General features: G+C 47.3%; 1 protein-coding gene across 1 annotated transcript; it reads right to left on the bottom strand.

The window, feature by feature from the left end:
- Positions 1 to 67: 67 nt before the first annotated feature.
- Positions 68 to 25573, bottom strand: LOC120674466 (polyprenol reductase 1-like). The gene is made up of 5 exons (XM_039955646.1): positions 25442 to 25573; positions 3650 to 3718; positions 2655 to 2884; positions 544 to 547; positions 68 to 175 (listed from the first exon to the last, which is right to left on the bottom strand). The coding sequence occupies exons 1-5, from the start codon at positions 25571 to 25573 to the stop codon at positions 68 to 70; spliced, it is 543 nt and encodes a 180-aa protein (XP_039811580.1).
- Between the last annotated feature and the right edge of the window lie 1109 nt (positions 25574 to 26682).

Raw genomic sequence — 26682 nt, 5'->3', positions numbered from 1 at the left:
CCACATATGCCATACGTGATATAAATCAAGAAAATGGAGAAAATCAAACAAAAAGGCATGATGAAACTTACAAAAGACCTGTCAGATATCCCATGATGTGCATCCGAGCCGATGGGCTGTAGTGGAACACATGTTCAGTCTCATACAGGCGTCTCTGTAGGGTCGAGATGGTGGACTACAAGGGTGAATAGTCCTTTCTAAAACTTAAAACGTTGCCGGCTAACCGAAACAAGTGCGGAATTAAACTAATCGATCTAGCCAAGACTACACCCCTCTATCTATAACTTGCACCTTATAAAAGTGATCCTAATTGAGCAACTAAGGTGCCGAGCTAGGTAGAGCTCACCTACACAATTCTAATTTGCAAGGTCACACAAACCTATGCACTAGTACTCAAGCAACAAAGAGAGAGCTCCTACTCATACTAGTATGCAAAGCGCACAAAGTCTACGCACAACTAGTAGTTCTTAAAACTAAGGCTACACAAGCCAAACTAGAGAGCTCAAAATTACTTAGCTACACAAACTAAGCAAAGTGACTAACAATGCTACTCAAGCCAATTAGTCACGCAACAGTGCTACTTCTATGCCACACAAGCAAGGAGGGAAACTAGCAAGCTAACTAATTAAAAGAGCAACTACACAAGCACAAGATATATATGAATGTAAATATAAGACTTGCGATTTGGAGAATGCAAACCACCGAGAAGAGTAGACAAAGTTGACACGGTGATTTTTATCCCGATGTTCACTTGGTTTCCACCAAGCTAGTCCCCGTTGAGACAAGCTCCAAGGTTGCCGCCGATCCTCTTGCTACTGGTAACTCTCAAGTCACACTCTCCCACGTGGAGTGCTCACACCGAGCTCTAGCACATGACCCAGCCGGACCACTTGTTGCTCTTCGCGTCTCGCTCAACTAGAGTTGCTCTTCGCGGCTCCCGCGGGGTGAGCACAATACCCCTCACAATCACTTCTTCGGAGCACCGTACAATCTTCTTACGGGCTTCACAACGGAGACACATCATCAAGCCGTCTAGAAGGTGACAACCTCCAAGAGTAACAAGCACCACCGGCTTGCAACTCGATCACCTAGTGCCAATCCCTTGCAATCTCTTAAAGCAGCGCACTAGAATCGCCCTCTCACTTAGCGGATATGATTTGCTTTAAACACAAGTGAGTTGGAGGGCTATCAAGCACTCTCACACAAGGACACCAAAGTCCCCAAGGTGCTCAACCTCTCAAATGGCCGGACACAACATCTATTTATAGAGGGAAGCCCCAAACTAGCCGTTAAACTCAAATATCGTGAAAACAAAGGTTTCGCGGACAGTCCACCCCACAAGACCCGGACGGTCCGCCATTTCAAATCCAACGGTTATATTCTCAATAAATGCTTCTCGGAGTTGACCGTTACAGCCCGGGCGGACGGTCCGCCTCACAAATGGCGGACGGTCCGCAGTTCATTTGGACATCCCATACAGAGCCAAAATCAGTTCTGTTCGAGCTCAAACGAGACAACGGCGGACCGTCCGCCCCCCAAGAGCGGATCGTCCGCAGGTACATTTCTAACAGAAACCAACCTCGGTAAAACGGTCATAACTCTTAGCTCCGATGTCCAAATTAGGTGATCTTAGACTCTATGGAAAGCTTATTCAGAGGACTACACAACCCAACTGAATATTTGATCCAAAACACAATGGATCAAAGCAGTATTTCACTCTAAGATCCAACTAGTTTCCGGAAAACGCAGAAAAACATTTCTTGCTTCCCCAAGTTGATCAACATCAACTCAAACACTTTCTCCTTTGCAAATGTGCCAACAATACCAAGTGAACAACACCATGTGTATGTGTGTTAGCATTTTCACAATCATTTTTAAAGGATTTTCATTTGATCTCACCATGCCACTCGATCCTAGAAACATCGCAATGTTAGATCGCTCAAGTGGCACTAGATGACCGATATACAAACAAGTTTACCCCTCTTGATAGTACCGCCATCTATCCTAAATCCGGTCATGTACTTCTCTACACAACCTTTGACCGGTGAAATGAAATGCCCTACAAGTCATACATTTGCCTTGCGCATTCTATTTCATCTTCCCAAATATTGATGCCACACAAGCACCAATCTCCATCAAGCCTTTTGATCATCATCATGAGTCAACACTTGGTTTGATCTTCCTTGAATGATATGATCCACTCCATATCATCACATGACCTCTTTGGTCCATCGATCTTGACCTTGCTCGTTCTTCACCGTCGCCTCGGTCCATCGGTGCCAAGTCTTGCTCAAATTTCACCGCCTCGCGGTCCCTCGCTTCAAAGCCTTGACTTGCCCTTCACCATTACAACCGGTCCATCAAGCCAAGCCTTGTCTTGATCTTCTCCACTTTGGTCACATGACTCCATGTCATGTCTCATATGCAATGAGTTCCTTCATCACACTATATGAGCATAGCTTCAACACTTAGTCATTTCTCCTCCATGGCACATGTTGCTCATACTAGTGTCTTTGTGTGGACTAATCACCTGTGTATCTCAATATAAACACTTATTAGTCCACCTAAGTTGTCACTCAATTACCAAAACCAAACAAGGGCCTTTCAGTCTCAGAACCTGAATCTCCATCAATATAAGTACAAAAACAGTCCGCTAGACACGATACTTATGTTCCCTGGGGCGTGATGACCAGAAACTTGACAAAGAGAATGAATCGGAACTTCCAACAAGATGGCTAGCAATTGTGGAGTAACTCGATGGCTCCGGCACCAATGGTGTCATTTTCATGTATGCATAAAACCATATTGCAAGTAGCAAGGTTGTCGTCACAACCACACCCACCACGTAAAAGTGCAAGAAGAATTTTTGCGGAACGGTGAACCTCTACACTTTCGGAGAAGAATTACATGTTTCAGTTTCTGAGTAGCATAATTTTGATCTTCAAAATAAACTGCTCAAGAAAATTGATGTCAAAACTTTTTGTCATAGAACTCATTCGTCAAGTGGTTTGAATATAGTCGAACTATCGTAACTATACCTCAAAATTGACAAAAAGTCGCATTGCTAGGTAACAGATGCTAATAACCATGCTTTCAAAGCTCCAGTCTTAAGTGCTATCGCTAATTAACAGATCACATATTGAAGAATACAGAAACTTCTCAAAACCAAACCACATTGGGTCAGAATTTTACCAGTTTTACAGTACTATCATATATCAGTGACGTTCTGGCAGTAGGAGTTCAGTAATTTTACAAGTCAATACCAACAAATATAATCAAAGATTCAAAGCAATCTACATCAGCTCGAAGTTGTACCAGATTTGGTCGGCTATCCTGCAACAAAGCTGCTCTGTGGAAGTAGGGGTATGGTAATTTACAGGTCAAAGGCACCACCACTCTAACCAAACGTGCATGAGCTCCCGTGATTTCTGACTACTCCAAAAATTCCCATTCCCATGATACCCCGTAACAAAGTTATTCGAAGCAAATTCAGAAGAACCTTATTTGTCGACAAAGCAAAATAGCTTCTAGAGTTCAAATTAATCCACGACTAACCATCCATGCTTCTGCCTATGTTTCTAAACCACTCTACAACGATGAGGGAATCAAAGTGAACACAAGGCGAAACGTGAACCGTCAGCAATCTTACCACCTTGGAGGACGAGGACGAGGAGGATGCCCTGGCGGTCTTGCCGCGGGAGGAGAAGGCGCAGAGCAGCTGGAGCTAATTGGAGGCTCCTCTGGAGCTTCCACATGAAGCTACCTAGAATCCTAGGTGGACACTCTGAAAAAATCGAGGAATCCTATAAATTCTCACAAAAATCAGAAACATTCAGCTATCAATCCAACAACTCTAATTATAATAACCATCAAATCTGTTATCTTTTCTAATAAATTACCCACATCTGCCATTATGAAAATAGACTAAAGTAACCCCCTAAATATATATCTAAATTATCCACCTTTGCCATTATAAAAAACAATCTAAAGTAAACCCCTAATATTTGTGAAAATTATCCACATATGTCATTATAAAAATAATACAAATACCTCCCTAAATTTACATATAAATTATCCAATTATATCATTATTATTACAAGTTTAATTACTTATAAATCTGAATCTAAATTATATAATTATAGTAATATATTAAAGTGCATCAATATAAAATTCTAAATTACTATTTATATTATTATTAATATACTATTACTATTATTATTATTTATAAAAATATTACCCATGATATATGTCACCATATATTCATGTATGATGGAAGAGATAAGAATATCAATTCACAAAAAAATAGTTCAACTAAACATGTATTGAATGCATATGGAGGTGTGATGCAAAATAAAATCTATTATAACTAGATAATGATAAATATATGTATTAGAATATTTAATAGATGAAAAGGGCGTGAGATAGATAATTATAATTATTGACCTCATTCTTATGTTAATTTTAATTAGCCCGTGTGGGAGAATGGGTTGATAGACTAGTTACTCTAAAAGCTAGCTGACGGAAACAGGTTGGTCAACCGTGCCAACCCCTATAAAAGATACAGAATCTTGAGATCCAGTCTAACCTAACTTTTTGCATAATTAATCCAAGAATTTTTTTTCCAATTCGCAAGCATTATTCAATGTGCTTTGCAAAACCTCCTACTAACCTATGAAGTATAGAGTTAATAACATTTAAAACCCCATTTCTGTATGTTTAATCCTCAACCACTTAATTGTTTTAGCTCCCTTCCTGTTGCAATAGGTTCGTATCAACCTAAGTAATGTGAGTAGCAGTGACGTCTATCATGGTACATGTTTTTAGATTTAATTTTAATATTGATTTAATTAATATATAATTTAATGCACTTTCGAATTAAATGCTAATTAAAATTTTTAAATCACTTGCAAATGACAAACGAACCAACTGTCGCTAGTTTGCTTCATGCCGATCAAATTTCCCTCAACTATTTCTTTGATTCACCTTCTAATAAAAAAATATTGTCTTATTGCCTTTTTAGCTGAGAACCCCTTTCTATTATTCCTGTACCAGGCTTAAAAAAAACAGAAACCGGCCATTTGCCAACCACCTTTTTCTGGTATAAAGTTGCAGAATTGTCCTCCTAGCTGTAAAAGATAATTATTCAGAAAGTTAAAGGTCAGAAAGATACAATTGGATGAAGGAAACCGAGTAGGGCACCATTCCAACCGAATACTGAAATAAGGCAGAGGAAATTTGCTAAGGCACAAAAAAAGGTGCCTCTGCTTTGCTCCGCAAGAGCACCCATCACTCATTTGCGATTCTTTCCTGTTTTCTACTTGAAAACCGTGTAAGGTAAAGAGCAAATGCGCAGGCAACCCATTCATCAAGTTGATTCTTTCAATGTTTTGTATATCAAGGTGTGCTAGTGGTTTGCTTTTCTTATTTTAAATTCTTCGCCTTTGTGGTGGCTTTTGCTTAGTTTATGGTAAGAGATTACCAACTGCGTGCCATCATTTCTATATGATGATATGTGGGGACAGGATGGCGAATCAGTTCAGAGAAAAAGGACCATTCAATCATGTAAAGCATCAATTAGACAATGATCGCCCCATGATCAGAAAAACATATCATGAAACACACGGGAGAGATGCTAGCCGCGTTTGTAACATTGAAGTTTCGTAGAACTCCATGCAAGTGTTATATTATCACTGATATCAGTGGAGCCATGACGGCCACCAGACCTGCTGCTGGCGAGAGCCTACTCATTTCCCATCCCCTTACGCATGTGTTCCGCGCTGTACCATGGTGGTTGCCTGGTTGAGCATTTTCCGGCCGCCATAGGTAAAATTTGACCCTAGCTACGCCGTTGACTGATATTTTCTTTAAGAAACATACATATGCACAATCCTATAGAAATACATGTGCATACCTCCTTTTGCACGCCGTATCCTCACAGTTTTATAATTTTGGATGTGTCCGGCTACATACATAATATATATATTGGTCCCGGATAGCACAGAGGTCCCATCTACTCGTGTATAATATTCACGAGTGCAAATGCCCATGAGAAAGAAAAAATGTGTGCAATAAAATAGTGGAGCTGAATCGTCAATCCCCTAGTATCATTAGCGGTACGAGTGACCATACCGCCAATAGAATAGGAGTACATGAGAACTACTCTGCGGATCTTCCCAGGCAGCACTTAGAAGATTGTTGAAACATCCTCACATCACGATCACGTGTACGACAACCGAGAAAGTATGAGATGTTAGAGAAACAAACAACGTGAAAATGACTATACCTTACAATTAACATGGTATAAGTACGATGACCAATCCTATTTTCTGCAAAAACAATCAACAATTCCTAGCGCTGCGAAATTTCGGAGAAGGACGTACGTGATGTTGCCTTATGATCTTGTTTGGGACCGTAGCCAGCGTAAGCGCGCTGCGTATAAGCAAAACGCGGCTCGAAACCCGCTTCTCATGATTATACGGCCGCACGTAGAAACTATGGCTTATTCTGCGATGCGTGGTTCTCGAACGCGCGTTGAACGCCGGCCGTTTGGCGAGTGTATTCTGCGTTTTTGGCTTAAACATGTTGCATAAGCGGAAACAAACACATCCTATATCGGGTAACAAAACACGTGCCACGTCACCCGCTGGCTGACCTCTCCGGTCAACGCGAGCGCGGCGATCGAACGGCGACGGGGCCCGCGGCCGATCGACCGCCGCACTACTAGCGATGTCTTGCGGTGCTCGTGCACACGCACGCAGCACGCTTCCTCCTCCATGGCTCTGAAGCTGACGTGACCTTCCTCTCCGATGCACGCGTGCGCTGACTGGAATACTGGATCGGAGCAGGAACAAGAACAGGGGGCACGGCGAACACAGCTGCGTGCGCTGCACCGGCACCTAACGCCTCTGTTGTTATCAGATGGATGGGCCGGACCGCGAGGCGTACAGCGTACTCCAGCCGGGGTCGTCGTCGTCTCGATCAATTTGCTCTCATCGTTAATTAAGTTTTTTTCTTTTAGACGAAGCAAAGCTCTTTATTAGCTTCGAGATGAAATGTTTGTCGACCGTGTCGTTGTCTTTTTTTTTATGGGGGCATGTGTATGGTGTGGGAGAGCATTTGGGTTTACAAAAGATCACACGCCCCAAGCCACACTGGTGGAACTGGTTGGTAATTAAGATTTCTTTTAAGATGGAACCTACTCATCCGAGTTCGATCTCTTAATTACCGCATTATACTGAATTTATTTTATAGTTTAAGCGGTTAAAGGAAAATGATATGCCTGTCATCAGCGAGATATCTTTGCATTGGTAGTTTTATTAATCTTCATATATGCATACTTATAAGGATGAGTGTATATACGTATGATCATCAGTACTGTGTTTAATCCTTTTATAAGAGTGATGACTCAACCACGCTGATGCAGGCATGCAGGCACATGATCGAGGTAAGATATTTTCGGAGTACCGCCGAGCCCCGACCGAACACCGGAGCCACTCCGACTGACTAAGACGGGACAGCAGTTTAACAACCCATTGTCTAAAAAAACCAACCTGACACAATCCCTCCATTCCCGACCGACCGAGCCGGACCCGCCAGCCAACCGACGGAAACGAAGGACCCCCCCCCCCCCCCCCCCCCCCCCGGCCAGCTAAAAGCACGCGTGCACGAGATGACGAGCCCATTGCACTCCTTTGTTAGCAAGGTGGCAGAGCAGCATGCGAGGCGTGCGGATCGAGTACAAAAGGGCAAAGGGCAGCAGAAGACAGGCAGAGGAGTGGCCACGTGTTGGTGCGCAACTAAGGAGCAAAGCACCCTGGAGTTCCCCGAACGACTTTAGGTAAGTTTCATGAAAGCTGACATGACAGTATATTTATTATCTTATTATTTAGCCAATAAACGAAGTCTCCACGTTCGTTCTCAAAATCTATAAATTCTCACTCTAATCAGAAAAAAATAAAAAAAATAAAAAATACCCACCACTGCTATTATTATAAAATTAGTCTAAAATATCTCTGTCTAATTAAAAATCATCCACCAATACTATTATGAAAAACTAAATATAAAATATCATTTAGCTATGTATCAGTTACAAACATATCTATCTATCTATCTATCTATACTATAAAAAACCAAAAAAATTGAAATTAGCATATACCTAAATAAATCATCATTTACCTCTCACAGCCAGGGTTTTCCTTACCGGTAAGGAAAAAAAACCGGAGGTCAGCGAGAAACGTGTTTATCGGATTTCTCGGAAAATTATCGGATTTGCCATTTTGATTTCGGATGAAATTTAGAAAAAAATTCTCAATTTATGCAGGAAGTAACCTAGATTATTTCCAAACAATCTAATAGTATAAACAAGATACAACAATGCATATAAATATGACTTTCTTGCCACAACTAATAGTCTGTTTAATATGGTCACCGCTATCGCCATGGCTTCCTATGAAGTCGTGGAGGGACCGAGAGAGATGGGGAATGAAATATGAATAAGATTTAGTGTTAGAAGGCAGCGAGGTGGTTTGATATTTGGCTGCACCAATTTGGTTTGGGCGGATATTCAAAAGGGCCGAAAATTTCGGGCGATAAGTAAAAAAACCGGACCCCGCCGAGAAACAGGATTTTCGGTTTTCTCGGAAAATTCTCGCCGAGAAATTTTTCCTTGCTCACAGCAACCCCCACTTGCCTTACCATGGGGGCCACCTGCAGCACGGCAGACCGGCGAAAAGTCGAAAACTGCTCGTTCCAAAATGGTTCCGCCAAAACGAAATTTTTTTTTGTCACCGCGCGGCTCCCTACCCGCCCGCTGCACCCTCGACGATTTGAAGTTTAGCGTTCATCACGGAAGAGCGTTCACCACGGCGTTCATCACGGAATCCCGCACGATCCTTCCATCCCAGGTCCTCGTTCATCACGGAAGCCTGCACGATCCTTCCATCCCACGTCCTACACCCCTCCGCAAGCTAATTAGACGGTGCCCGGGTCTCCCCTCCGCAAGCTAATTAATTAGACGGTGCCCTGGTCTTCGTGGCCGCAAATGCTGCTGGACGGCGGCGGCGGACTGCGGGACGACGAGGGTTCCGGACGCAGGCGCCGGACTGCGGTTCGATGCGGCCCGACGCCGGACCCGCCCTCCTGTGGCGCTACGGCTAGCGGCCGCTCGTCGCGCTCGGGCTGCACGCCGGTGCCCGCACTGCGGCCACGCGGGAGCTGCCGCCTTCCGAGCCGTGGAGCTGAAACCCTAAGGCTACCTCCAACGGTGCCCTGTAAACCGCCTCCCACCCCACGTAGGGGGAGCTTTGGGGGAAATCCGATCCAACGGTTCCCACCAAAGCTCCCCGTATATACAGGGGGAGTTGAAATTCCCCTATATATAAGGTGAGTTTCAACTCCCTCTATATCTCTAATCACACCATTTCTTCGTGATATTAATCATGTTTAAGCCCCGTAACACGATGATAATGCGTATTATGACAGTACAAATATTATATGATTTTTTTAAATTTAAAAACATTAAATAAATAGTTAGTTAATGAGTGATAGTATATAGGGGGAATAGATATGGGGGAATGGTTGGAGAGAAGGAGTTATAGAGGGGGAATCTTTTGGAGGGGGATAGTAAAATATAGTAAATAGTACGTTTGGGGGGAGTTGGATGGGGGGAATGGTTGGAGAAAGCCTAACGGCCGTGTTTGGTTAGGATTCCATAGAATTTTTTTTCACCTTTGACCACTAATTTAGAGTACTAAATAAAGTCTAATTACAAAACTACCTCCACAACTCCCCGTGTAAATCGCGAGACGAATCTAATGAGGCCTTTGACCGCATGATTAGAGGATGATATTGTAGCATCACTGTAGCAAATCATCAATTAATTACCATCCTTAGATTCATCGCGAAAAGTTACATCCGTCACTGAAAAGGTTTTGCAAATAGACTTCATTTAGTACTTCATGCATATGAGATTCTTTTTTCGGAAAACGTGCGCGGAAATAACCAAACACGGCCACGTCAAACCTCGCCTTAGGCCGTGTTTAGATGTTTTGCAAAAAAATTTGAAGTACTAAATGAAGTCTATTTATAAAATTTTTGCATAGATGGGTTGTAAATCGCGAGACGAATCTAATGATGCTAATTAATTCATGGTTAATCAATAATTAGCGGATGGTTACTGTAGCATCACTGTTTCAAATCATGAATTAAGTATCCTCATTAGATTCGTCTCGCGATTTACAGCCCATCCATACAAAAAGTTTTATAAATAGAATTCATTTAGTACTGCATACATGTGTCGAAATATTTAATATGATGTTTTTTTTAGGTTTACGTGATTTATGGAATGAGAACTAAACATGGCCTGAGCAGTAAAATGGAATCCGGCAACCTCCTCTGTCTATTCCCCTATAGCTCGGACCATATCATAACCTACATCACCGGCGTTGTTGGCACAGAGTGCCGCCAGCCATTATTGCTGGACAAGCCCGAGCTGGTGCTTATTAGTCCCAAGCATGTTCTTATTTTTTTAATAATTTTGTTCCAAAATCTCTGTATAGGTGTTGGATCGAGTTCAGTTATGCAGTAAAAATTCCCAGAAAATCTTAGGTGTAAAAATGACAGGATTCAAGTGGCAGTTCGAGCTGATGCTTATTAGTCCCAAGCGTGTTCTTATTTTTTAACAATTTAATTCCAAAATCTCTGTATAGGTGTTGGATAGAGTTCAGTTATGCAATAAAAATTCCCTGAAAATCACAGGTGTAAAAATGACGGGATTCAAGTAGTGGCAGTTCAATTATGTGGTCCATGAGGAACTGTCTAATCCATATGCATCTTTCCAGAAAACAATGATGCGTCTTTCCTGCTATATATTTGTTTCATCTTTTCAATCGTGTGTCTTTCATCCTCAATTTCATCTCTTCGTATGGATTTTTAGATTAGTATGGACCATCGAGAACCCTACGTGATATCACCAATCAAGACGGCGGCCGTAGCGAACGCGGTTCTTGCTGTGTTGGAAACAAAACATCAAAAGGCCAGAGATTGGTATGCAAAGTTAACTGACGAGCAGAAAACACAAAGGAATGCAAAGAGAAGGGAGGCTTATGCGATGAAAAAAGTGCTAGCCGTGCGCCAGAGATGTGTACGCTCGTTGCGGATGCTGGTAATAATTATGCTAAAAATTAATTTGTATACGCATAATTTCTTTACTCAATTTACAGTTCTTGCTGTGCTGGAAACAAAATTTACAGAGATGCGTACGCTCGTTGCGGATGCTGGTATCCTAAATATTATTATCTTGTTATATAAATTTGGTTAAACTTGAAAAACTTTGACTCTGCAAAATTCTTGGAATGACTTATAATTTAGAACGGAGGGAGTACTAATTAGGGTTGCATTGGTCATTATGGATGATATGGACTACTTAATAACTAGAGACCGGGCGGTGCTACATGATCTTTCCATGCTTACGACTTGCCATATTCTATATGCATACTAATACTAATAGGTAAAGTTTTTAAGGATACTCAGACCCAGTCATCCACTACAGGTCGTTTATACCAATGAACCAATTAATATGGTTTGCTGACTGATAGTGCTATTTTCAGGAATTATGAATGGTATAGGCCTTGCAGATCAGTTTCTTCCAAAGCTTGAATCCTAAAATTTTGATAAAAGATAGGCACCAATCACACGTGCTTCAAATTTTGATATTCAAGCAAATTTGGAAAGTTGATGGGGACGAGAACATGCAGTCGATAGGAGCACGGCGTGATGTCGATAAAAATTACGGAAGTGGCAGATTCAATAAAAAAAACTTGTGACAACTAAAATTTAGTTTGATCATTTTTTCTAACATGTGCGTGCTGCACGTGCACCCTACTAGTACTATTAATAAAAACTAAAGCCAACAACAATCAATCAAAATAAAATGAAAATAAGAATAATTATATGCATAATATTATTAAAGCTCCACAAATCAAATTGTTATTATAGGTAGATCATATTTGAATTGTTTTAACCAACAATAAAATATAATTTACGATAATGAATAGAGTGATATATAGTAAAAAATAGTATAATTTTTAAGTAAGGATACAACGATATGCAAATTTTTGAATTTTCAATACTAGCCGTGCAAATACGCGGGCTATACACCTAGTTTATATTAAAAAGAGAAGTGAGAGTTTCATAAGATGTATGAGCGAGTATCGAATAGTGAGCGAAATCCAACGTAGGTGAGAGAAAAATAAAAAAAGAGAAAAAACAGGCGAGTCGCGAGACGTCCGCTTGAGCCGGCGATGTACATTGTTTAGTAGCAAAATCGTCCGCTCGCCTGCTCGTTTGCTTCCACGTCGTAACTAAGGAGTCAAAAGCTGGTGGGGTCCACCACTACTGCTGCACAGCTCCATCAGAGCTGGAGCGCGAGGCGCCCGCGAGTAGGTGAATTCATTGAACTTATTCTAAGAGGAATTTTATCTTTATAAAACTCATCCAACTCAGTTACTTAGTTTTTGCTTTAAATAATTGTACGATGAAATCATGCATTGATGGGCTTACAACTGGGAGTTAATTCCCTGAATGCCATCAAAATTTAAGACAATCCCCTCAATGCCATCAAAATTTAGGTCATCCCTTCATTGCCATTGAAATTTTACTTCAATCTCAATGTCATTCCGTGAGTCTGCTGTTAGAACGACTGTTAAACAAGGACAAAAAGACGTTAGTGCCCCAATGAGACATGGACGGCGGCGCCACTCCCGTGGTCCTGCACGCGGTCGTTCTCTTGCCACGGTGTCTTTGTCAGCAATCATACACGTGCACAAATTTTCTTGGTGTGGCAAGACCGGCACATGGTAGTACGACCAACAGTGACAGGCCGGCGGGCGGCGACGGCGAGAGAGGAGATCGAAAGCTGCTACACAAGACGCACCGTGCACGTCCATGGCATGGTGGAGGAGCGGCGAGGCCCGGGGACGTCGGCGTGGCAGCCCAACGGCAAGGACGGACGGGACCTGGCCTCCCGGGTGAGCCAGTCGGCCAGCGGCGCGTCGCTGGCCAGCGGGGGGTACGCCGTGCCGCGGAGGCCCTGCGCCCGCAGCGCCCGACCAGAGCACCGCGGCCGCGGCCACGCCCACTCCGTCAGCGCGCATGGCGGCGGCGCACCACGCCCACGCGGCGGCGAGGACGGCGGCCGCGCACAGCAGCAGCGGCGCCTGCGCCTCCCATGACCCAGCTGCTGGCACACTCGTCACCATGGCTCGGCTACTACTTGCTGATCAATCGACAAGCTAGGCTCGTGGTCGTGGCGGCTCTGCACTGGGAGGGAGTAAATCTTATAGAGAGGCGGCCACGGGCGCCTGCGAGTGGGCGCCGAGCAGGGGCGCCGCCGGCCCACTCCCCTCCCCCACCCCAGGTCCTAGGGCGCCTCCCGCGCGGGCGCCGAGCAGAGGCGCCGCCGGCCCCCTCTCCCTCCCCCACCCCAGGGCCCAAGGCGCCTCCGCGTGGGCGCTGAGCAGGGGCGCCGCTAGGGCCCCCACGCGCCAAGCAGGGGCGTCGTTGCGTGGGCGCCGAGCAGGGGCGCCGCCGCGTGGGCACCTGCTCCGTTAGGCAGTTCGTGGGCTTGAGGATCTGCCGGGAGTTTGGGAGCCGTGCGGGTGGCGGCAGGGGCGCTGGTCCGCCCTCGCGCGCCCTCCTGGCGGCGCATCGCTGGCGCGCGTGGGGGAAGGTGTGGGCGGCGCGCGCCGGGGGTGGGGAGGGAGCTGAGGGTTGGGAGTTGGGATAGGGTTACAAACGAACAAAAAAAATTGGACAAATCGGACTTCAACATTTGGTACAGTATTTTCACGGTTTCCGCTTGGAAACTAATGGAAATGGCACTGAGGGTATTAAAGTAAAATTTCAATGGCAATGAAAAGATGGCTTAAATTTTAATGGCATTGAGGGGATTGCCTTAAATTTTGATGGCATTCAGAGAATTAACTCTACAACTAGAGCGCATGGGCAAGATGGGTTGTGGGTTCGAGCCCTTTGTTATCTGACTAACCGCTGATGTGAACTCGAACCCTTTGACCTGCTGGTTGACTTTGTGCAAACGAGATCCTGTACAGGTGCTATGTGTAAAAAAAAAACTCCTTTTTCCTTCCTTCATTCGTCGTTCCCATCCGGCCATCTCACACATGTTTGGTGTGGTGAGCCACACCGTGACTCCGCCCCCCCCCCCCCCCCCCCCCCCCCCCCCCGCGTTAATCGGCCTACAAGCCCATGCCGGCCATTTTCCAAAATTTCGGCGACGGACATCCATGGAACTGCTTACATTATTGTCCACTTGAATATTCACACATTTTTTTGCGACGACAAGTGTAGGAGTACAAAGCGTGCGACCAATGGTTGACACAGGGAGCAAAGGCCGGACGTACCACGGTACCAGCAGCAACCAACGGCGGTGCAGCCGTGCAAGCGCCTTGTTTGATTTAGGGAATGCTAGGTAGGAAATAGTAACACTTTGACTACTAATTACGGTGTTAAATAAAATCAGTTTATAAAACCAACTTTAAAACCCCGCGCTAGGAATTCTGAAGATTCTAATGAGATCTTTGACCGCGTGATTTGTGGATGGTTACTATAGCATCATTATAGCTAATTATCAATTAATTACCGTCATTAAATTCATCGCGAAAAATTACATTCATCTCTAAATTTTTTTTACAAATATACTTTATTTGATCCTTCTTCGTGTGGAGAGTAGAAGAGCCGCGCTAGGATCAATGGGAACCAAACGGGGCCAAGATCCACATCCGCAGCGCGCCCAAGATCACAGGGACACACCGGCCGAGCGCAGTAGTCGCCCGTCGCCGTCACAGTCAAGCGATCGCGTTGCGTCACGGCGACGAGTCGACGAAGAGCTTGCCTGCTGGAGTGCTGGCGGATGCCCTGCCGGCAGACAGCGTAGTGGGCCGACCGGTGAACCGACCTGGTGCCGTCCAGTCCGCCCGTCTCTCCGGGCAGCGTGCGCTTTGGTTGTGTCAGCGGTTGAGAGGCCACCCGCCCATCCGTCACGTTCGTGTCCACGACGTGCCGTGCCAGCGCATTTATAGTAGTTTCTACACAAATGCTCCCTCCGTCCGACGATTGCTGTCTCCTCGCGGGCTCACGGCGCCGTGTGCGAACTACGAAGCCATCAGCGACGTTCCCGCGCCGTCGGCCGTCGGAGACGGAGACGGAGAGCATGAGCCGGATGCTGGACCGAACTCCGACCCAACTTCAACTTGCCTACTTGCGCTTGAGTTATGGCGCGGTCGTACAGAAAGGCTACTCCGAGAGTCCCAGCCTCAGATCGTGGGCCGCCGACATATAAAGTTGTTTCAAAGTCACTCCATCACACTCTAGCTTATTCGTGAAGTCTAAGGATGGTAGGCTAGCAATAGTACTAGTCTACGTTGATGACTTAATCATTATCAGGGACTATTTTGCGGAGATACAAAGGACAAAAGAAAATCTCTCAGTCTGATTTCAAATGAAGGAGCTCTGAGTTTTGAAGCACTTTATTGGACTTGAGATGGAGCGCACAAAGGAAAGGCTATTTCTGAGCCAATAGAAATATAACAAGGACCTTCTCCAAAGATAAGGAATGCTTGACTGCAAAACTATTTCTACTCCTATGGATCCCAATATGCGGCTACAAGAAGATAAAGGGAAAGATCGGGAGGATATGACTATGTGTCGACAACTGGTCGGGAGTCTCATCTATCTTACATTAACTTGGCCCGATATTTCATATGTGGTTGGAGTGGTTATTCGATACATGAGCAATCCTAAGAAGTCTCACCTTGATGCAGTCAGGCGTATCCTCAGATATGTTAAAGGAACCATCAATTTCGGTATTCTATACAAGAAGACAAATAATTGCCAGGTGATGGGATACTGTGATGCCGATTATGATGGAGATTGTGGGACACGACGATCAACTACGGAATACTTCTTCAGTCTTGGGACTGGAGCTATATCATGGTGTAGTAAGAAACAACCAACTGTGGCATTATCTAGTATTGAAGCAGAGTATCGACTGAAGCAGAGTATCGATCAGCAGCAATGACAGCACAAGAAAGCACCTGGCTCAAGCAGTTGATGGAGGATCTTCACCAGCCAACAGAATGTCAAGTAAATATTTTCTGTGACAATCTATCTTCCATTCGTTTGGCAGAAAATCCTGTCTTTCATGCAAGAACCAAACACATAGAAGTTCACTATCACTACATAAGAGAAAAGGTCATTGAGGGTGATATCATTATGGTGCCTACCAAGATAGAGGAGCAGACTGCCGACATACTCACAAAAAGTCTCAACAAAGCAAAATTTGAAAAATTTCGAGAATCACTCGGCATTGTCTGCTCTACTTTGGATAGAAGTTTGCCTTGAGGGGGAGTGTTGAAAGAAGTAAGTCAAATTTCTACACTCTTCTCCACAATTCAAGGATAAGATATTCTCCGTGGAGTTCTTTAGAATATCTAAATAAAATAAATCAAAGATACTTCTACGACTAGATATTTTCATGAAGTGTAGAATTTAGATCAAGGGCTATGATTTTGCCACATGTCAATTGTCGTGGTGTGCAAACCCACAGCCGGGTAGCGGAATGTACCCGCCTAAGCCCTAAGAGAATATGAACTCGAGGGGTAGCTAGACTTAGTTCGATCTCGATCTAGAACACGATGAACACCAGGGTTTAGAGTGGTTCGGGCCGCCGAAGCGTAATACCCTACGTCCACTGTGTGTTGTATTGCTTGTGCTCCCAAGAGTTTGAGAGCAAGTGTGTGTGTTGGATCCCCCCTTTTTTATAGCGGGCGTGCTCTCCCTTTTATATGTCCAAGGAAATCACGTACACTGAGCGGGGCCCCGACATGTGGACCCGGCGATGTATTATAAACTACATTTTGGCCTTCAATGCCTCAGATCCGGAGATCTTGTCGTCGGCTTTCGTGCGTAGCTTCTGACCAGGGATGGTCTTGAGCTGTCCTGTTAGAGTAGAGTCTAGCCTCTGCAGCCACGCGTCGAGGTCATGATGAAGTGCCGAACTACTGACTCAGTCCACTGTAGCAGCGTGCACTGTTGCTCCAGTCAGTAGCTAGTCATCATGACTCGTCGCCCATGCGCGCGGTGCTGAATCTTTAATGCTTGCCTTGGTAACTGACGAGCCGCCTCGGTAACTGGCGATCCACAGTGTGGAATGACAAAAGCTGCCCCGTGCCCAGAGGCAGCAGAGCCCGCCTCAACCACTCGCACTTAATGCGGGTGGGTGAGGAAGCTTCCAGTGAAAGGCTTGCGCCCACGCCCGCGTCTGCGTGACACATGGCGGCTCTGGACCCCTCCCGAGCAGCTAGCTGAGTCGAGAGCTCACGGGGGTCTGGATAGGCACGTGGAGGTCCCGGACCCACCTGCGGGGGTCCGAGTCCGCGGTCACAGGTGCTGAGCATTTCCACCTCTGGGACACGTGCTGACACCGGACTCGTCCAGGAGCGGGAAGCGGGTCCGGGAACGTTGGTCCGGTGAGATAGAGTCGGACCCCAGGGGTCCGGCTGCTCAGCTCCTTAGGGCGTAGTTATGTATAACTACGCGAGTCTTGGCATAGTAGGAGTGGGTGCCCCAGTTGCAGGGTACCGACAGAGGCCCCCGGGCCCACCTCGGGAGAGGCAACGAACCCGCAGGTGGGGCCACTACTGTGAGCAACTTGGCTGCTTCTGGCGCCCAGCGGTGCGTGCCGCAAGGGTCTTGTCCTGTGTCGTCCATCCTTTGGGTCACCTGCTGCATCATCACGTTTGGACCTGCACATGACTCAAGATAGATGCTTAGTAGCGTGCCCACGGGTCCCAAATCCTGTTGGCTGTAATCCTTTGAGATAGACAGTTAGGTTCAGTGAACGGAGCTCAAGGGGCCGGCCTTTAGGTTAAGAGAAAGTCCGGGCCTCCAGGTTCTCAGTCCTAGGTACTACGGCACTCATTCACAGGAGGTGGTGCGTGTAGTCTTAGGGTACGGAACCAGGCTAAACGGCTACACGGCTCCGGACCTCCCCGGAGAATGAGTGCGCTTCCCTGAACCTGCAGGTTCCCAGGGGTCCGTACCCCTCTCTTCCATGAGGGGTCTCGAGCTAAGTCACTAACTAGCCAACTCAATTCGGACCACAATCACCGCACAAGAGTAAGAAGCCACATGGGGGTTAGCGCAACCAGAATGCGTAGATTGAAATTGGAATGTAACATCCTTAGAGGCGAACTGAGAATAAACTTTTTCTTTATAACTAGATGTACATGAGATCTGCGATGTAAGCCAGAACACGGGTTTATGAGGCCGGAGCTGTCCGGACCTCCAGGCCCCCAGTCTTAGGTACTACGGTACTCGCCCTAAGGAGGTAGAGCATGCGGGCTTAGGGTACGGAACCAGGCTAAGCGGCTACACGGCTCCGGAACTCCCCGGAGAGTGAGTACGCTTCCCTGAACCTGGTTCGCAGAGGTCCGGACCCCTCCACGGGGGAGGCTCACCGGACTGGACCACACGGAAGTACTACCTAGTTACAAAGGAAAAGATTTTATTCCCTGCTGAGCCTCTAAGGGTAGGACTTACAGAGATGTAGAGTCGGGGGTGCAACCGGAGTCGGCTTTCCGCCGGAGAGAGCCACCAGAGTTGGCTTAGTGCGACTGGAGTGGGCTTTCCGCCGGAGAGAGCCACCAGAGTCGGCTTAGTGTGACCGGAGTGGGCTTTCCGCCGTAGCGGGCTTGGTGCGACCGGAGTCGGCTTTCCGCCGGAGCGGGCTTTGTGCGACCGGAGTCGGTTTTCCGCCGGAGCGGGCTTGGTGCGACCGGAGTCGGCTTTCCGCCGGAGCGTGCTTCCTCACACGTACACTAGTTATTTTATAATTAGTTATTTTGTTTAGTTATATTTAATACTTTATGCATGCGTTAAAAAATTCGATGGGTTAGAGAATCTTGTAAAATTTTAAAATTTTGAATGCAAGAGCATAATATCCGATCCGTTCATCATCAAAAGGAAACAGCTCGAGCCGAGAAGGCAGCACTGCACACACGTACAGTGTGACTTGACATGGCTTGGGTATCTTTAACGCGGCCCTGTTTAGTTTCCAAAAATTTTTGCACAGCATCTGTCGTCTCGAATCTTCAGACATATGCATGGAATATTAGATGCAGTAAAAAAATAACTAAATATACAGTCTAACTGATTATCACAAGCTGAATCTTTTAAAGCTTATTAGTCCATAATTAGATATTTGTCAAGTAACAACTAAACAGTATCAAAATCCAAACTTTTTCACCAACTAAACACATTGTAAGAGCATGGCGATCGGATAACGCGCGCAGTACTGATACTGATTCCAACCATAGATAGTAACAGCAGTATACCACTAGTATCATACTGCATGCATACACCGAAAAAATAACTGAGCTACAGCTACATATATACAGGCAATGGTGCGTAGTACTAGCAGATAAACCAGAGAGAAAATTCCACATGACCTTACGGTCGCGGTGCTTATCGTGAGCGTATGCGATGCGATGCCATGCGATGCGATGCGAGAGTGGCTCCACTCCACTGGTCGTCTGCTCCCTCAATTGCTGGTGGAGCGGTGGTGTGGTCGTGTTAATTAAGTCGTGTGGACGTACGTGTGGTGGTTGCATGCCTGGCCCTTGAGTCCTACTGATCTCTGTATGTACGAAGCATTGCAGCTGCATGTTTCATTCACAGGTCGTCCTTGACCTTGAGGCAGGCAAGTGATGTCAGCTTTATTTGCCTCCCTTTAGTTCCCAAACAAAAAAAATTTGGGTGTTACATCAACTTGATTAGATGTTGAGAGAACTTTTCAGACACTAATTAAAAAACTAATTTCAGAACTCACTTGGAAACCGCGAGACGGATTTTTTGAGGCCTTTGACCCCATGCACTAATTATGCTCAAAAGATTCGTCTCGTCGTGTACATCCAAACTGTGTAATTAGTTTTGTTATTTAATTACATTTAGTGCTCCATGCATGTGTCCAAAGAGAAAGTCACAAATTTCGAGGTAAAAATTTTTGGAACTAAACGCGCCCTCTGCCGCCGGTGCCTAGCGGTGCATCGCCAGGTGAGCGCGCTGTACGGGCATTGACCAACGACGCTCCAGAGCAGACTGCTACCATCTTCAGAGCCATGCAGTGCAAATACAGAGGCCTTGTTTTTGTTTATGTTTAGTTCCCAAAAATTTTCCTACCGTATCCATCACATCAAATATTTATACACATATATGGTATGGTGTATTAAATGCAGTTATAAAGAATAACTAATTACATAGTTCAATTATAAATGACGAGATAAATCTTTTAAACATAATTAGTCCATAATTAAATATTAGTTGCTAAATAACAACGAAAATACTACAGTACTCGAATTCAAAAAAATTCGCGAACTAAACACAGCCACAATGCAGATGCAGGGCTCGCCACTATTCCTGTTTCAGCGGCTGCATGGGAGAGAATCATGCATGATGTGTCCAAGCACCGTGTCTGTCCCAATGCAAGTCAACTAGTAAGCTGCTAATCATACTGCTCGCTATGAATCTTCCAGTGTTTTGCAACTTTTACAGCATCTATCGTCCAAATAACGAGCAAATAAGTCAGAACGAATGGCGCGCCATTCCAACATCTCCTCGATCCAATTGAACGACCATGCGAGTGAGATCCACCACCCAGCCATCGTCACGGACGCTAAGCTAATCAACAATGCCCTCGCCTTGCCCCACTCAGTAAGGAAAATGGCCTCATTAAACCATTGTTTTGTGATTTTGGTAATTGAGTAACAATACAATCAATGAGACTAATGAGTTTGTCAAGTAAACAATTATAAATCTCAGGGATGAAGTAAAAAGGTCAAGCAAAACAAAATACAAAGAAAGAACTCAAAAAAATGTTAAATTGGACGAGTTCTGCAAAACCCAGTTGCACCGGATGATCCGAAGCAAGGGCACCCGAGCATCCGGTTGCCATCGGATAAACCGACGCTAGGGCGTCGGAGCAACTCTGCCCGGATGTCAGGTCACGTGGGGAAAAACCAAGTGGAACCGGATGATCCGACGCTACCAAAGTTAGGGCATCGGTATATTGTCCGGAGTATACATCAGAGAGCTTGTAGAGCGCACTGGAGCCAAGTCTACTGCACCGGATAAACCGAAGAGGCACAGGAGCAAGCGTCGGAGTAATGACGTCATCAGCAGCTGAAGATCCCTTCAGCACCGGAAGATTCAACGCCCCACCGGATGAACCTACGTCAGATCACCGGTTCATCCGGTGCCTCCTGCGTCATGTGTCAGAAGCCCCAACGGCTACCTCAGGACACAGTGTGACCGGATGATCCAGTACCTACCCGTCGGTTTATCCGACGCTACGTAGAAAAGCTGAGTAACGGCTCCCAACGGCTCTATTCACTTGGTGGCCTATATATGTCATCTCCTGGCCATTTGAAGTTTGCTGGAGTTCAAGAAAGTCACAAACACACCCAAGAATATCTCCAAACCATCCAAGAGCTTAGCACTCATATCCTTAGCCATTAGCACACTTTGAGAGTGTTGTGTAGAGGATTAGCTCTTAGTGAGTGAGATTGCAAGACCAAGTATTTATGCTGAGGTTCTTTAGTGAACCAAAAGAAGAATTCGGTGCGCCGACACCTTGGAGCTTTGAAGGCTCGCCGGCACATCATCGACCCTCCGACTTGGTGTGGAGCGGCGACGACAACATTGTGCGGGGGACGTGGAAACCCCCATCCTTTGTGGAGAAGCTCCTTAGTGGAATCCGGGGCCAAGGTGACTGTGATTGTGTTCACGGAAGAGACTTGGTGGCCGAGTAGCAATACTCTTAGTGAGTGCTACAACAACGTGGATGTAGATATGCCTCCGTGGCTAACCGAACCACGGGATAAACATCCGCGTCAAGAGTTTGCTTTCTCCTATCACTCTCTTTAAACTTCCGCATTTCATACTAGTAATTTGTGTGTATTTACTTTCATAGAAGTAGTTTATTAATAGGAAAGGCTATATGTTGCTAAACTCTTTTTTGACAGGGGTTTCACTCTAGAACAATTATAGTTGCACATCTAAATAGCATGTTTCAGTTTAATATTGTGCAAACTGGCTGTTGTGAATCTGAAGGTGCATGCATGCATAGGGACAAGTAAGGGTTTGATTGGTTCCCTTTCCAACGCGACCTGGCTCGTTCTACCGATGCAGGCTCTGGCCGCCCCGGTAATTCACTCTGCATACAGGGAGCTTTTGTTTGGTTTCTGCTCCCGCACAGTCAGGTTGGACCGAGCAAGTGATTGGTTGCCAGACTACCAACAACACTCATGGGCCATGTTTGGTTGGAGGGTAGAAAAGTTTTGATGAGAGAGAAACGATGCTTTGACTACTAATTAGGGGTATTAAATAAAGTCTAATTACAAAATTACCTCCACAACTGTGGTACTGTAGCAGTTGCTCTAACTAATGAGGTCTTTGACCGCATGATTGGAGGATGATTGAGCGCGGTTACTGTAGCATCGCTGTAGCCAATCATGATGAAACTTGGCTCATTAGATTCGTCTCGAAAAGTTACAGCCATTCCTAAAAAGGTTTTGCAAATAAACTTCGTTTAGTACTTCATACATGCATTCGTCTTTTTGTGCAAAAATTTTCATGGAATCATCCAAACATGGCCAGCCAGGCCACACGGAAACGACCGATTTCTTTGTTTCCCGCGAGCCTGGCCCGGGGGCGGGTTTTGCATCTAGCCAACCAGGCCCCAACACTACCAGGCATCCAATCACGGGGGTCTTGCATCCCGGGAGCCTGGTTGGCTCGTATGCGGCCAACCAATCAGGCCCTAAGTCGCTTCCACCAAAGCTGAAACAAACTACCAGCCAGCACATGATATGATATTTCTGCCAAGGTTTGCGTCCTTCCCTCAACAAATTAACGAAATAATATATAGACGATGGAAATCTGCATAACAAACTACTTGCCTGCCTACCTTGGAGTCGATCGCCCAGCAGGCAGATTGGCTGATTTTACAACAAGAAGCAATAAATAGGTGGTGGTGGCGGCGGCGGTGGCGGCAATCAATCAGCCGTTAACCAGCGGCCTTTTGTGCCCTGTGGAGAACTAGGAGGGTGGATTAGGAATCTCAGGAGACACGTGCATGTCAGCCCGCGCTCGCTAGTCGCTAATTGGAGACACTCATGGAATGATCAGTCCAGTTCAGATTCTTGGCACACGCATGTGCATGCATTAGCTGATCCTGATACACGACGCTTGCATGCATGCAAAATCTTTAGTAAGGGAATGACGACATGTGGTGCGGCAATTGCAAAGCCAAGAATGGACTAGGGGCTAATCTTCTCTTCTTTCATGGCACATGCTGGCCACTACGCACGTTACTGTTGCAACTCGTCAGGTTAGGTCTGTACGTATGACGAGTCGATTTTTAATTTTGCCTGCTAGGCTGCTGGCAAATTTCATGTGAACCATATATAAATAACACGGGCGTACTTCCTTCTCGATCTGCATGTCTAGCAATCTTTTTTTTTGAAAAGATAGCAGGAGCACTGCTCTGTCATATAAGAAGGAGAAGAATCGTAACCGTACATGTCGTGGTTTGTGGAGACCCACGCCGGGTGGCGTAGTGCACCCGTCTAATCCCAGAGGGTGAGTACTCGGGGTTAGCTAGGATTAGCTCAATCTCAGTGGAAGAACGCGAAGAACACAACATGTTTAGAGTGGTTCGGGCCGCCGGAGCGTAATACCCTACGTCCACTGTGTGTTGTATTGCATGTGTTGTGAGAGTCTTGACGTGTGTTCCGCTTAGTCTATGTGTTCTAGCGGGCGTGCTCTCCCTTTTATATGTCTAAGGGGAGCACGTACACTGAGCGGGGCTCCGACATGTGGATCCGGCGATGTATTATAAACTACACTTTGGCCTTCAATGCCTCAGATCTGGAGATCTTGTCGTCGGCTTTCGTGCGTAGCTTCTGACCAGGGATGGTCTTGAGCTGTCCTGTCATAGTAGAGTCTAGCCTCTGCAGCCGCGCGTCGAGGTCATGATGAAGCGCCGAACTACTGACTCAGTCCACTGTAGCAGCGTGCACTGTTGCTCCAGTCAGTAGCTGGTCATCATGACTCGTCGCCCATACGCGCGGCGCTGAGTCTTTAATGCTTGCCTTGGTAACTGACGAGCCGCCTCGGTAACTGGCGATCCACAGTGTGGACTGACAAAAGCTGCCCCGTGCCCAGAGGCAGCAGAGCCCGCCTCAACCACTCGCACATTATGCGGGTGGGTGAGGGAGCTTCCAGCGGAAGGCTTGCGCCCGTGCCCGCGTGTGCGTGACACGTGGCGGCTCCGGACCCCTCTCGAGCTGCTAGCTGAGCCGAGAGCTCACATGGGTCCGGATAGGCACGTGGAGGTCCCGGACCCATCTGAGGGAGTCCGGATGGCACGTGGAGGTCCCAGACCCACCTGCGGGGTTCGGGTCCGCGGCCACAGGTGCTGAGCATTTCCACCTCTAGGACACGTGGTGACACCGGACCCGTCCCCGAGCGGGAAGCGGGTCCGGGGCCGTTGGTCCGGTGAGATGGAGTCGGACCCCAGGAGTCCGGCTGCTCAGCTCCTTAGGGCATACTTACGGATAACTACGCGAGTCTTGGCACATTAGGAGTGGGTACCCCAGTTGTAGGGTACCGACAGTACATCACGCGTCGAAGCGAACACCAACACCATACAAACAAACGCACACAACATAACGCTACACCACCACCACCTAGGAGAGGAGCTGAAGTTGAGCCAACAAAGAGCGCCGTCATCACCAATGCTGTGCCACGCCAAAAGTCGCAGCCCGCTGCAAACCCGTACGGCTACTAGAACTCCTCCACCACGGGGCCAACACAACAAGCCGCACACACAGGGCCGTTGATTCCTCTGATCCAACCTTGCTTCAGCAGAACACTCCCATCGCAACACCATTGAAAAACACGGATCCTGGCCACTCTACATGGGCTTCGCCTCTCCCACCGCCTCACACTCCTCCGAGCAACCACCTTAAAGTGTACGGGGACCTCGCCTCCCGCCGCACTGGACACTGCTCTGCCAAGCACCCGAACATCCGAAACCACTTTGAGAGCATCACCTACGCCATGTCGTCACCGAGGCCACCACTGCTCCAAGCGTGCCAGCCCGAGGCATGCAGCACCCATGGGCCCTCTGCACCTCGCCCCAGCACAATGACCCTGCGCACCTCCTCAGCCATTGCACACGGGCCATCCAGACCACCACCAACACTGCCACAAGTCGTGACGGGTCTCTATAACCGGCGCCTCTAGGAAGGACGCGGTGCCAATGGCGCCGCCGTCGCCTGTCCATAACAATGGACTGAGTTTTCACCCCGAGAACCCATGCTTCAGGACACGGTGCTCTGTAGTGATGCCCCAACGGGAAGAAAGACGCCGCAAGGGCGCCGCCACCACTACCACCGACAAGAGCGCCGGTGAAGGCTTTCGCCTGGATCAACGCCATGCCTGTCGCACACTCAAGGACAAGCAGCAGCAACAAGCTCCCCATCACCTCCGCAACGCCTCTACGGATGACTCGGCACGCCCCGAAGTGCCACCACGGCACCACGAGAGGACACTAGTGCTGGGAGCACCCCCAGCGTAAGCCATCCGGCCCCACCACCGAAGCAGCGCCGAATCCGCAAAGAAGTCAAGGAGGAGAGACAGGGAACACAAGCCATCTCACCTCCATTCGCACTACCCGTACGCAGATGTCCGCCGGCTCCACCTCCAGACCACCATGGCCCAGAGCGGGCAGCCATGCTGCCCCCCCCCCCCGCAGAGCCACCCGCGGCCTCAAGCCGCCACGCCCTGCACCTCGCAGGCCGCAACCGCCGCCGTCCCTGCCCTGGGCAGCCTGTGCACCACCGGCCCCTGCGCCGACCGCCGTCTCCATCACACCCCGGCCACCAGCACCGCGAAAGCTATGCGACGGCCGCTGCCACCGCCAGTGCCATCCGTGCCGGCCGAGGCCGCCGCCTACCAGCGCCCGCCGCCGCCGCCGCCGGAACCCGCAACGTGCCCCACACCCCACGAACGCACGCCCCCGCCGTGCGGCCACCGGATCTGGCCGGAGCAATGCCGGATCTATGGCCCCGAAAATCCGTCACCGCCGACGGGCGCCATCAGGGGGCCGGACGGCCGCGCCCACCTCGACGCCCCCGAGGGAGGTGAAATGGCCGCGCCGCCACCATCCTCGACACCACACGGGCTTCCAGAGGTTCCTCGGGCAGCGGCGCGATGGAGTAAGCGGAGGTGAGGATGGCAGCGGCTAGGGTTAGGGTTTCGGCCCCCGGTCGCCCGATACAGGAGCGCTCTGTTTCTCCTGTATAATCCCTCCCAATTTCAGATAGTTAGCCTTTCTAGCAATTGTTATGAAACGTCGCTAGAATTAGTATAGTTGGGCACTTTGAGATGAAGATATAAAGTTTTATTTGTGTGGAAGCAGTGACTATCCATGACTTACTTTATGTACTGCTGAGACAGTATGTAGTCCAGGACCCTGCCGACTGACATGATTTGATCAGGGTCCGTTGAAGAGTCTTCGCTGCTTGGTGGTCAATGCGTGCTTGA

Source organism: Panicum virgatum, chromosome 5N (assembly GCF_016808335.1).
Source record: "Panicum virgatum strain AP13 chromosome 5N, P.virgatum_v5, whole genome shotgun sequence".
NCBI lineage: Eukaryota > Viridiplantae > Streptophyta > Magnoliopsida > Poales > Poaceae > Panicum > Panicum virgatum.
Note: the sequence above shows the minus strand (reverse complement) of the source record. Positions and strands in the feature narration are given on the sequence as shown.